This window comes from Platalea leucorodia (assembly GCF_965183815.1).
Source record: "Platalea leucorodia genome assembly, chromosome: 4".
Lineage (NCBI taxonomy): Eukaryota > Metazoa > Chordata > Aves > Pelecaniformes > Threskiornithidae > Platalea > Platalea leucorodia.
Genome location: NC_138826.1, coordinates 10,313,891 through 10,327,209, shown reverse-complemented (window position 1 = coordinate 10,327,209; position 13,319 = coordinate 10,313,891). Strand labels below are relative to the sequence as shown.

The following is a 13,319-nucleotide window of genomic DNA, read 5'->3' as shown; positions in this document are numbered from 1 at the left end:
TAACTGAGCACTGCTGTATTTGCTTATAAACATGAAGGCAAAACAAATTCGTGCTCCTGTCCATCTTACAACGGCACTATGTCTTAAAGTTTTCGTATGTATATTCATATGTGACATAATGGTCCAGCTGTCTTCTTGTATGTTTCTTGCATTTGATAGTACATGATCTTAATGTCTGTTTAAATTTTCATATCATATAACATGTTGGTGGCTTTTCTGGGAAATTATCCTTTACTGTGTTAAAATCTTGGATTTTATTACCAAAGCATGCTGTTTACCACCAGATTAGAAGAAAATACCTATAAATTTTATTTAAAGTAAAAATATAATGCAACTGTTAAAATTTTAAATTGAAGGATACTCTAAGTAGCAGATACTGTAAAGTAGTTGTGGAGTTTATGATTTTAGTAGCAAATATTATTTTTATTTGGATTATAATCAGTTTTATCTTTTTCATTTTAAAGAAAATCTTGTCCTCCCCTTTTTCTTTGTCACTGTAGTATTGTAAAGTTTTAGGCCAATAGCCATATTATCATGTGTTAGTTTTCCTAGTCCATGTCAGCTCTGAAACTGATTGTATTGTGAAAGCCTGTTCGCTTTCAGTACAACTAAAATAAATATTTTGTTTGATTTCTACTGATAGTTGCCTATCCTGAATCCAGAAGCATGTGATGTTCCAGATAACCTGCCGGTGCAAAAGGATAAAATAGCAAGCCTTCCAAAACTGCCTAAATCTGCACCAAACGTTCAACTTCCTTCACTAACTGTAGCTCCTGGCCAGACAATTCAGTTTTTATTAAAGTTGACTCTTCCTCCAGATTCAAAACTGAATGAAGAAGCACCCAATTCCTGGTTTATCACAGCAGAAGGTAAAGTGCCTGTGTTGTTTTATCAGTTGAACAGGAGTAGGTAAGATACAAAGTGGGTTATATGATGACGTGCCTGTAATGCAAGGGATCTCAGTCTGATGAATCAAAATGTCGCTCCCAGTCCTGTGTACCCATTTGACCTGGTGATGCAATACATGTTATTTAGAGTTGATACATTTAACATTTGGAGTGGGAAGTTTAGAAAAAAAACACCTGATAGGCTGCTTTTTGCTTGAATTAATACGTGATGCATCATTATTTGTTTTTTAACTTTCTTGGAACAAGCTGCCAGTGACGGCTTGCAAAGGTACTAATCCCAGAACAGTTGAGCTTTTTGCTCCTTCGGTGGTTGCCCTCTCCACTGTCTCTATGATCAGCTTATCCCAGCCCTACCATCTGTTTCTGGGAGAAAGCTCACCACGAAGGTGAAGCATATTGCTGAGGGAGATTCCTTTTTTTTTGCTTTTGTCTCTTCCAAAAAGTATTTGAGGTGCATTTATACCGAACTACTTTGAACCTACCTTGTTATAATTCATATTTGCATATTTCTGCTTGAATATTTCTGTAATAAGGCACGCTTTCTTATGTAAGAGGTAAATTATGGTATGTCAAGGAAGCAGAAATGATTGGCCTTTCTTGCAAGTTCTTTTGCTGACTTCCTGTGTGACCTTGGACAACTCTTTCAGTCACTATGTACCTTGGTTACTGTGAAGTGGGAATATTATTATTATATTGGGATAACGGAAATATTACTTCATGTTGTGGCAGTTTCCCGAGCCGAAATTAATCTCTCTCAACTCTTAAGTATTCTAAAAGAGCACATGGAACATGTTCGCATGGTGTGCAACTGGAGCGGTTTAATTCTAGCCATCGTTGCCATCCTTATGCTGGGGATTACTGTGCCCATAACATGACTGGTAGAATAGACCGTGTGAGTGTTCCTTAAAATTCTTTTCAGTACAAAAATAGCAAGGTTATCTGAAATGCCTTCTTGCACAAGATGACCATTAGTGGGTGTTTGGAGACAGTGCTTTCCAGTGGTCTAGCTGTACCCAAAAGGGAGAATCTATCCATATCCTTGGAAGTACTATATGAAAGCCAATATACAAAATGACCCATATTTTCTCACATTCTTTGTGTATTGAAACAGTTTTGCCTGGTTATTGAGTTACTCAGGTGTGACTCATTTGCTTTAAGTTTAATACATTTATGCTCTAGGAGAAAATTTTTTTACGCTGGAATGTCAATACTTCTAAAAAGTATCCTATAGTAGGTGCTGTGTGCTTAAGTAAAACCATAAACTAGTGTTCCTGAAGGTGAAGGGAGGACACTTAGCATTCAGACTCTGAGAAATTTCTGAACTGCATAAACACGTTTTCTGTTAGACTCTAGGCACCCTAAAGTAAATGATGCATGGTACAGAGAACTGTTACCTCTTGGAGGAAATGAACAAGATACCCACAAAGCCAGTATAGAGCAGAGAAAAGCTTAACTGACTGCTTAATGAGTTGCTGAACAGTTTAAAAAAAAAAAAAAAAAAGAGCCTAGGATGTCATTTTCTTTAGTTTCTGAGACAAGTTTTTGATGTTGAAATGGCATCATTTGCACCTTCAATAGATTTTTTTGAAAGCAATACAGAGAACATTTATATTTCAGTTGTGTTCACTCAGTTGTTGCGCTGCATTGGAAAACATTTATTTTTAGAAATGCTGCTAGATTTTAAAATTCCACTAATTTTTAGTAATTGTTCTCTGGCTCAATTTACATGCCATATTGGCTTTTACAATGATAAATACTTGTTAATAGTTATTCCTGCTTGTAGATGCAGTTTAACTGATCTGAAAGTAAACATCTCATCTTTTGACTTGTCTTTTTTTGGCCAGCTTTCAAAGCGTCCATGTGGTAGCTTAATTAAATTGTTTGCTTTTAAAAGCAGTCAACAAATACTGTACAGGCACTGCGATTTGTTTTATATGCCTCATGATTTAAAGTAGTGTCTCATCCCAGTTTGTGCTTTTGGAGTACAAATAGACTATTTCCAGGAGAGTCGACACACTTTTTGGTCTACAGAATCTCCAAATATTGTTGAAGTAAAGATATATGTGATAGCTTCAAGGGTTAGTAAAATGTAAGCAACCTAAACTCAACAAGTCATTTCAAGCTCATAAATTCTAGAGCCAACCTTTAGGTATTTTCTGAAAAATGCCAAAAAGAGCACTTCATCCATCTCACTTGGAGTAAAATACAGAGTACAATGCAAAGAGCTAGGTACATTTATTGTGCAGTTCATTTTTCAGTTCACATACTCTTAACTATTTAAATAAATGTGAAACTCAAGTTCCGTTGTAACAGTCAGCCTGAACATTGCTAAATTGCAGCAACCCACTTGTAAAACCAACACTTCTGTTTGGAAATGCCATAATTTACCTGCAGTTTTATGCATTTATGGCAGATACCTTACCTGGAATATTAGACCTCTGATACAAATGTATAGCAGCCCATTAATTTAAGGAGTTTTGCTTGCATATCTCAGAATAAATTTTAATATCCTCTTAGGAGCATATAGGACAAATTACAGATCCATTGCATTTAAATAAGATGTACTGTATATATACCTATAGTTCTGAAGCAAAGCTGGGCATCTCTCCATCTTTAAATGACTGCTAAAGAAGCATTTGTAAATTATGTATCCTTTTTTGTCCATGACTGGAAAAATCAGGAAGGAAATTTCCCCTAATGTTCCATATAGAAAGAAAGCCTATGTTGTCCTATAGGTAAAATTAGCGTTTTCGGTAGGTTTCAGACGTGGTGTTAAATATCCTAATGATAAAACTTGTTCTTCTTTTACAGAAAATACCTGGTTACTTCAAGGGCAGTGTCTGTCTGGAGAAATAAAGGATGTTTTCTGTCAAACTGTTATTCCCTTTCAGTTACCCAGGAGCTGTCTGTCAACTGAAGCTATCCTGGCTGTCAAAGCGTGCCTCTACTATTGCAGCAAAGGTAGCAGTGCCTGTATGATGAAAGGAATCTCATTCAGTCAGCCTTTACAGATAGCAAGTACAAACCAAGACAGCTTGACTCAAGTTGAACTGATACACGCGTTTTTAACCAACTAACCCAAAGCCAGCTAATTTCATAATTTATTTCACTATCCACCATTTCTGTAGGAGAAAAACTTTTCTCCGTTGTTCATTTTCCTGGAGCTTATGACAAAGCTAAGAAATAATATATTTGGTAAAATGAAGTAGATTTCCCTACAGCTTAACATGAAAATTTATCATCACAACCTCATTTCTTTTCATTACAGTAGCAGCAATAATATTGTAATACTCTGGACTCTGTTGCCAATTGTGAATATATTGGATGTATGCCATTCTAAGCAACGAGCGACAATTTTTAGAGTCCTTTTGAAAGAGCTGGTGTTACTTTGTGATGTTACTGTAAGAAGTTCTTTGCACTGTACATACTGTTAGAATAGCTAGATCATTTTGGACTAACAGTTACAAATTCCTCTTGTGCCCTTATTAAATTTTAATAGAATGTCAAAACGAATAGTTTCTTTCTCTAGGCTGTAAAAGAAGTATCTTGCTTATTTTCCTGTAATGGCATTTATGACACATGTATTTTGAAAATACATCTTAAACTAGGTGCAGCTCTAATTTTATGCAAACCCAGTGTTTTGCTTAACTAGATATGACTGCCTTATATGAAGAGCATAGTTTCATCGAAAAATTTCTGTGAAAGGAAGTGTTCAAGTTCCTACAGAAGAATTTCATGCTGATTTCTAACAAAGAATGTGCCTCTAGCTAAGCTGTAGATATATAAAGAAAAAAAAAACAAACACAAAACCATGCCAGACTTTTTCTGATACATACCAATTTACATTTTATAGTAAGCGGTAGATAATGGTTGAATATCTAAACTGCAAAAATTAAATGTCAGCCGTTTCAGGGGTGAATCACTTTACTTTCCTACTTTTCTGATTTCTCTGTAAAGACTTGTCTGAAGACTTCTGTCTTGCAAATACATAATGTTAAAAAGAATATTATACTCTTGGAAATCTGATTCAGAGTCTTTTGAAGTCACTGTTAGTCCCCCAATTTGTAATAGTAGCCATTGAACCAGAACTCTGTATTTAATAATGGATTATTTGCATTCATGTTTAGAGATTCTGAGCTTTTGCTAGAAAAATGGTAAACTAATCTTTGAGTAAGGTGCTTTAAAACTGTCTTACAAAGCTCTGCCTTTGGTGGTTAAGTATTTTGCAAGTAAAATTCCTTTGATATGCTGTAGTAAGTAGCAGGAATACAGGAGGGAGTGCAAGTTTTTTACTTCAACTGGAAGAGTTTCCACAGTGCTTAAGTGGTAATTGGATTAGGCTCTGGGCTCTGGTCATGAGAATCAGTTCTGAGAAGATGATTTTGTTTTAAGTTTGAAGATAGTGTTTTCACATATATTATAAAGCACAGTAGTGAAAGAATTTTTGTACAGTCTTTTCTAAAACAGTCACCATTGTTCCTGACACCTGTCAGTAAATCCCCAGTATGATTTGTTGTTGCTCCTTCTTACTTAAAGGCTGACTGAAATGTTGGTCATGAACCCGAGAGGCTTTTGTTTTAAGGGAACCATATGAACTGATGTGTTTTTTCCTTCCATTGAAATGCCAGTCTATCTGCAAGTTCTCTGTAGTACCAGAAATGGTCGTTATCTCACCTGTCAGCAAGGCAAGGGCTGAACTATTATTTTTCTTGTGTTTGTTTTTTAAGCAGCTTTTCTGTTTGAGTGTTTCAGCTCCTTTGGGTAAGCCCCTCAATCCTCACATGCCATTTTGAAGAAGGAAAAAGCTTTGCTACTTTGTTCACAGATTGTGAATGCTATTGGAAGGATGAAGGTAAAGAAACTGATTTGGGCATTTATCATTTTTTACACTTTAGTACAACTCACTCTTTCCAAATTTCTTGTGTGTTTAACTTTGGATAGTAGCTGGGAAACCTTAGATCAGCTTCCAGCTAGCCCACAAATTTTCTGTTGCTTACTGAAAAAAACCAAGCATTAGTTTCAGAAGTTCAGAATAACGAACCAAACTGTAACAGTTATCTTGAACATACAATTCAGCAGATGGACTTTTTTTCTGGTATTTTCAACTAGAATGACATTATATTTGTCTATTTCAATTAGATGACATCATCAAATTCTGCTTTTATTCCATTATTTTAAAGAAAAAAAAAAGTCAACAGATCTGTGTTCTTATTGACACTTTTTAATTAATGTATTGCTGTAGGGGAAAGACTGTGTATTCCTAACTATAATTATAGTCTTTAATGTTTAAATATATTGTTGTAGCTATGTGTTTTCTATCTAAATGTACATATCTAAATGTGTGTTTAAGTGTCATATCCTTTTTTTCAAGTTTCGACTTTTAGTCACTGTATGTAGACGCACTCAGAACCACTATAAGCTTCTTGGGTGATAGTAGGTAGCAGGAAAACTGTTGCATAAGCATCAAGCTGAAGCCCAGGATCAAACTGTAAAGGACCTTTAAATATTTAGTTGTAACCAAGTTTTAAACAATTGTATTTCAAAAAAAAAAAACAGTTTCAGCTTTACTAGTGGAGAGCAGGAATATATCTGTTTGAACCGGTTTTTTCTTTATCTTTTCTTTTAAGTCCATGTCTTGTGGCAGATGACTGAATCTTACATAAACTATGAGAGTGGGGAGTGGTATGCTATATCCGTGCTACTATTACTCTTTCTACAAAGCCTCAGAGCATTCCTTGCTACTGCTAGCTTTATGCTAAAGGAGAGGCAGAAGATGTGGTACCATCTCAAAAAGACACACAACCCACTATTTACAAAGAAAAGCTGTGTGTCCCAAAATGCTTTCCCCCTGAATCTGATAGAGTCCTAAAGACTTTTAGGCAATAACTCCTTTAGTTTGCAAGGGAGAGCTGCTTTTCCTGGCTCATCGTCGTGGGTTTCACACAGGGACACCGCTCTAATTGTTCTCCTTCATCATCTTGGGAGCAGCAGATTCTCAGTGTGCTCCAGTTCTCGCTGATGTTACTGGGGTTCTGCTCCCCACTCACTCAGTCTGTGTGTTCCCTGGGATTGGCCTTTAATCATATAGCCTAATGCTATGTTCGTTTGTCTAAGGAATAGCATATGCATTCCCGGAGTCACTCTTTCTGTTTCACTTGTGGTATACAGACATTTGAATGTTCTGTAATTAGAAAAACATGGGTTTTAAAAGCTTCTAATGTTTAGGGATACTATTTCCATTGCTTCCTCCAGGCTTTACAAGGTGCTTTTACAGTAAAGCAACAAGTGCCATAAATGTCACCAGACAGGCAAACAGAATAGCATGTACAAGCTACAGAAATTTATTTCAGTTAAGTACCGGAAAGCATCTTCAAAATATGATTCAGAAAAATAGAAAATGTTACTACTGTGTCTCACTACTGAAAAATCAGATATATTGATGACTGCTATCTCTTTGTATGGTAATGTAGTTTATTAGTGTTTCCTGATATAAAAATGCTGAGCAGATTGGCATGGCTCAGCACTCCCAGATTTGTATCTTACAGTAAAAGTATGTAATTCAAGGCCTTTTCAGAACATGTCTTTCTATTGACTTTAATAGGTTTTGCATCAGACCTTAATAAATTACTGTAGCAAATCTCTGAGGAATATTGGTCATGGTTGTATTGTATAATGGAAACAAGTTCAGTGGCATTTGCAGTTTAGTTCCAGTGTTTCCTTTCCTGCAACAGCTTTTGGTTTTGAATGAATAGATTAATAGTTCCATGAGATGTTTTTAGAAATTTTATTTAATTACAGTACAATATTCTTCATTAGATTAGGAAAAAGATAATGTGGTTTCAAAGAGGGGGCATAATGTATTTTAATAGCTTTTTCATGTTGTTTGAATTCAGTGATAGCTTTCTGTAGTTTGTTCCCCTCTGTTGAAGGAAGAGGAGGGATGCTGACTGTAAACCTATTGATGAGCACATATTTTATGCATACATTTTTAGTTGGTTCCTTTTGGTGTTAGATTCTCACATGTCATTTTGGGCTTTTCTACTGAATGCGCTTCTTCATAGTTTGTGTTTTGCCTCTCATGTCTTCCACTTGTAGAGCATTATGTTTGTATAACGCTGTGGTAATGTCACGATACAAAGCAAGTACAGACCAGATGAGTAGTACAAGAGAAAGTAGTTTTATAGCATCACGTAAATGCCTTATCTGCTTAGCCTGAGAAAAGGTGCATATGGCTTCCAGAACATTGTATATATTCTTAATGCACTTTTTTTATTCCAATGGGCAAATCTTGTAGCTCAAACCATGGGTAAAACTATTTTTGTGAGAATGTCAAGAAAAACATTCCTTATCTCTTGCTCAGAGGAGGGGCATGATCGGAATCAAGTGACTTTCCTTCTCGTGCAGGGGCATGTCCTTCTGTTCCTTTAATTATTGACTATTTATTTTAGCAAAGAGACTTGTATTATTGACCACAAATTCGCTTGAATTTTTGATTCCTAACAAGGTTTTCTACATACAGGGAAACTAAATGTCTGACTTTGTAGAGCTATGAGTGATATATCTAGTTGAAAATGGCTTATAGTTCAGACAATAGCAGAGGTTTATATACATTCGTGTGATCTGTAATTTTCTAAAATCACTGTTATTCATTAAGACTTACCTCAGAGACACATCGCAGCTGAACTCCCACAGAAGTGCGTTCATAAACTGTGTATTGTAACTCAAAAGTAAGTTTTCTTGCTTGTGTAATGTGTGAGAGATGCTGTGACACGTTGTGTATATGTGTCCTCCAGGCTGCAGCTGTGCCACCTGAGGAGAATTTACCATGCCCAGCAGCTTATCCAACTACCCACAGTAACTCTCCACTCAAATCTGCCAGCTCAGTTCATGTAATTAATTAAAATTACTGATTTATGTTAGCAAAGATTTGGTATTTAGAATTAATCATTATAATTTTCACTTAAATCAGTTTGTCAGGGATTAGAGGAGCTTCTCTGTCCCAAGCAGGGAAAGTATGATGATGACAAGTAGTTGGAGACAGTTGTTGAAAATGTGAGACCTGGTTATTTTTTAATTAAACCACCACATCTGTCTTTGTATTCTACAACAGATCATGAATTTAGAAACAGTATTTCTAGTATTTTACATTCCATTATGTTCATATAACCAAATTTGACTAGTGTCTTCCACCAGAAGCAGCTGTATATGTTTATAAATGTATAAACATTTTATAGTTTTTGTACTATCATATGTAAAATCACTTTTGTTAAGGATTAGGATTCGTTCTTGTTCAGGATTCAGCACACCTATGATTGAGTTTCTGAGTTCATCTTAGTTTCTTTGTCGTAATATTATGGGGGATTTTGGTTAGGTTTTTCGATCTATCTTTTCCTCCCATAGTTTCCCCAAGAATGAAATGCAGCCAGTGTCTTCTTACCATGGAAGGATCCAAATAGGATAATTCCCTCCACCAGCCCCTTGCCCCTCCCCTGCTTTAGGGATGGGGATATAAACACCAAGTGCAATAGGGCTGTCACAGATAAAGATGACCTGGCAGCACACTCCAAAAGGGTGCAAATGAGGGGAGGATTTCAGGATGAGTTACACCATGACACTAATCCCCAAAGTGGGTAGACCTAGTGCATACTGGCTTTCTGGCGTTTCCTGCTTCCTACATCTGCTTCCCTTTATGGCCTATAAAATCTTGCTCCATAAAGAGGGCAAGAATTTTGCCCTTATTCCCACAAAAATCTTCATTTAATTGATTCATTAGTACTCTTTATCTTAAGATAACCTGGTAATAACTACTAGAATCTAGGACCTATCTGGGCCCTCCCCCCCACTGCTAGGTAGCGCTAGAATAAGATGTCCTCAGGTCAGCTTCATCAAGCTTTACACTGCTGCAGCTACCATCAAAATTTTTACCTTTACCTCTGGCCCTGTCCAGTGAGGTCCTGAAGTTGTTTCTAGATCTCCCAGAGCATCCCACCAAACTTGAGTAGTCTCTGCAGGAATTTTGATGGCTCTTAGTTTCAGGAAACTTTGATACTATAACTAGTATAGAATAGTAACTAGTCTCCCTAATAACAAGAGATAGGACAAGAGGAAACGGCCTCAAGCTGCGCCAGGGGAAGTTTAGCTTGGATATTGGGGAAAACTTCTTCACCGAAAGGGCAGTCAGGCACTGGCACAGGCTGCCCAGGGAAGTGGTTGAGTCCCCATCCCTGGAGGTATTTAAAAGACGGGTAGACGTGGTGCACGAGGACATGGTTTAGTGGTGGACTTGGCAGTGCGGGGTTAACGGTTGGACTCGGTGATCTTAAGGGTCTTTTCCAACTTTAACAATTCTATGATTCTATAAATTAAATACTTCGGCTATTACATGATTTGAAAGATAACCCAGTTTGCTATCTTGTTGCAGATTGTGCTTAATTATTTTCAGAGGGTAACACATTTTTGTCGCAGCTGCAAAACTAGAAACCTTGGATATAAGTTAAGGAGTGCTTGTGCAGCTGTAATTGCTTCTTGCTTAGTGCACCTCTTTGCTGCTCCATGGCTTTCAAGTGTACCAGAGAACTGTTTGTCCAATTGCAGATCCTAGGGCTAAGTAAAAGAATTGCAAGTGGTTTTCAAGTCTTGCCTAGTTCCTTTGAAACATCAACAATTTTGAGCTAAAGAAATCCCACTTGTAAAAATCTGTTCATAAGTCTACCTTAATTTAATGCTCTGTATTCAACATGCCTCAGAAGAACAATATTCCACACTATATTTTCCCCCTTTTGACTAAGTATTGAGCAACTCAACCCGTCTGGTCATTGTCAGACTTCATAGAAAGCAAGATAACAATTCCCAATTTGATTTTATGTTCACAATTTTTAAAAATAAGAGCTTGTTTTTCAAGATTTTGATTCAACTGAAATACCTGGGTTTGAACCATCCATTCAAGGAATCTGTCCTGAGAGTTGCCTATATCAGATAACTGGCTTCCAGATTTTAAAAATTTGGAATTGATAGTAAAGAGGAGGAACAGAATTGCTAAATGTTTTCTATTTTGAATGTTTAACTTCAAAGCTATCCGATTTCACTTTTAAAGGAGAACTAGTGCAATTAAAACTTTCTCTTCTGTAAATCATTACCATTAATGTACCATTAATCATTGTGTCATTAAAACCTGTGTTGGATCTGTGTGATTTTATGAAGAAATTAATAAAGAAAAATAACGTGGTTGTAAACTGCGACTGGGGGAAATCCAGGTGCTCCAAGGTTAGCGGCAAATATCTTTAGGGCCAGTAGTTCAGCCCAATGTGACAGAAATTCTGCATTTTCATTACATCATTATGGCTGAAGGATAAAATCAGTGCCTTTCATAACAACACTTGAAAGTGTATCTTTACAGAAATGCTGAAGTACTGATTGAAATAAGGTGTTTGACCTTCATGGTTTGCAAGTTTCAGGGGTTTTTAATTCTCTACTAATTCTGAAACTGTGACTAGTTTTCCTTCTCCTTTATGTTTTTGAATTATGTTGGAATTGAGGTGCTTTTTGTTGAAGCTAATCTTCTTAGAAAGTGCTTTAAAACGTTTCTGTCAATCTTGTGAAACTGTTGTTACCTCTTTTGTACACTTCAGAACAAACTGGGCAAGGAGATTTCAAACAGCTTGCTGCAGTTGTGGTGTGAGTGAGATGGAGGGCAAAACATCCATTGATCTAAAAGGGCGAGGGTGATGCTTCTTGGTATTTGAGGGGTGGAGGGTTGGTCTTTGTTTTGTTTTGTTGTTTTTTTCCTCCTGTTCTACAGATCAGCAAAGATTCTTTAAATGGCAGAAGGTTTTGTGTAGAGGCACCTAGGAAGGGTCAGGTTCTCTCACTGTGAAACCATGTAACTTCGTTTAGGTTATGATGCTGGGATGTCTATAAATCCCGGCAGTATAATACTGGTGAAGAAAGTCACATTTGAGCACTTAACACCTTAATAAATGTCTCCATATAGTTTAAGGGGAAAGACGGGGATTTTTTTCTTCCTTGAGAACTTCAGTGTTGCTTTGTGGACATTGGAATATTTTTGTCTGCTCTTCGGGCTACTAAACCTCTCTTTTTCCATTACATGCGATGCAAAGCCTTTCAAATATCTGAACATTTAAAAGATGTGTTTTATGTTCGTTGCTACAAAATACGCGAAGAATTAAAACTGAAGGCATTTCATCTATAGCTGATGTAGATTGTGTAAATTCTTCACACACAGCGTTGCCTAATAGCGTTCTTAACAATATTCGTGGATTATGATCCTTTTTAAATAAAAGGTAAATGTCCTGTAATATTATGAGAACAAACAAATACACTGTAGAAAAAATGTCAGCCTCGGATATCAGTTCAACAAATAAACAGTGATTAAAGAATGTACTCTTTCTCCTGTGAAACCTCTTTCTCCTTGTAAAGCTTTTTCATGGAAAAATAAACATAAAAAATTTTATCTTTTCTTTCAAGGCTGGGTTTGTCTTTCAATCTTTACATGAACGTAGGTGTGGAAGTTATGAAATGTGTCTGCCGTAAGGGGTTACAGCTTGATTAAAATCCTTTAATTACCAAGTACTACTTGTTTCACGCTCCCTTTCCCACAGGGCTCTGCAGTCGTGGGTGTCAGCCAGCCATTCAGTGACCCGAGGGCTGGTAGGGTAGAACAGCGTGCAGTCCTGAGGACTCCCCAGTTTCCATGTTACGCAGTGGTCTGGAAACAAGAGATCTGGTTTTATTCCGTTTCTTCACATAAGAGATGAGAAAGGGCGTACTGCACGAGTGATAGACTGACTCTTTTGTAGCCTTCAGTTTATTCCAGCGATCCCAGAGCAAGCTTAGCTACTGGAACAGACGTCGCTGCGCTGAGCTCCACTTTGAAGCGGTGTTTGTTAGCCGTGTTACTGTGGCTAAACTGTGCCACAGTTTGCAGTATGTGGGTGCTTGTTTAATAGTTATGATTGAACCATATTTTAACAGCAGCTTCTAAAAATATAATTGTTTTGTTATAATGGTTTTACTTGTATAGCAGTTTTGCACCTTTGACTAAGAACATGTGGATATAGAGTACTAATACAGGCTTCTCCTGTGCACCAATACAACCGAGGACCGATACCAACATACCTATGAAGATAAACCCTTATTTATGCTGCTCACCAGGTTTTTATTGATACAACAATTTATCGTTAATGAAAGCATTGTATGCCAAAAATTCTGGCATATTTACTGTAGGTGAGCCCCAGCAATGCTAAGTGTAGCTCTGTTGAATTTTTTTCCCTTGCTAAAGATTATTCCTCATGACTATTCATCCATTCAAATATTTAAAACATTTATGCATACTACTTATAAAGCTCAGCTAGCTTTCTTTGATTTCCATCCAGATTAAATATATTCAGCTTA

General features: G+C 36.7%; 1 protein-coding gene across 1 annotated transcript in view; it reads left to right on the top strand.

The window, feature by feature from the left end:
• Window positions 1-12,391, top strand: part of NHLRC2 (NHL repeat containing 2) — a 40,086-nt gene extending 27,695 nt beyond the window's left edge. Inside the window, exons 10-11 of the mRNA XM_082309515.1 lie at window positions 644-869; window positions 3,720-12,391. Coding sequence (XP_082165641.1) covers window positions 644-869; window positions 3,720-3,985 — 492 coding nt within the window. The 3' untranslated portion in view covers window positions 3,986-12,391. The remainder of the gene's footprint in view (window positions 1-643; window positions 870-3,719) is intronic.
• Window positions 12,392-13,319: the final 928 nt, after the last annotated feature.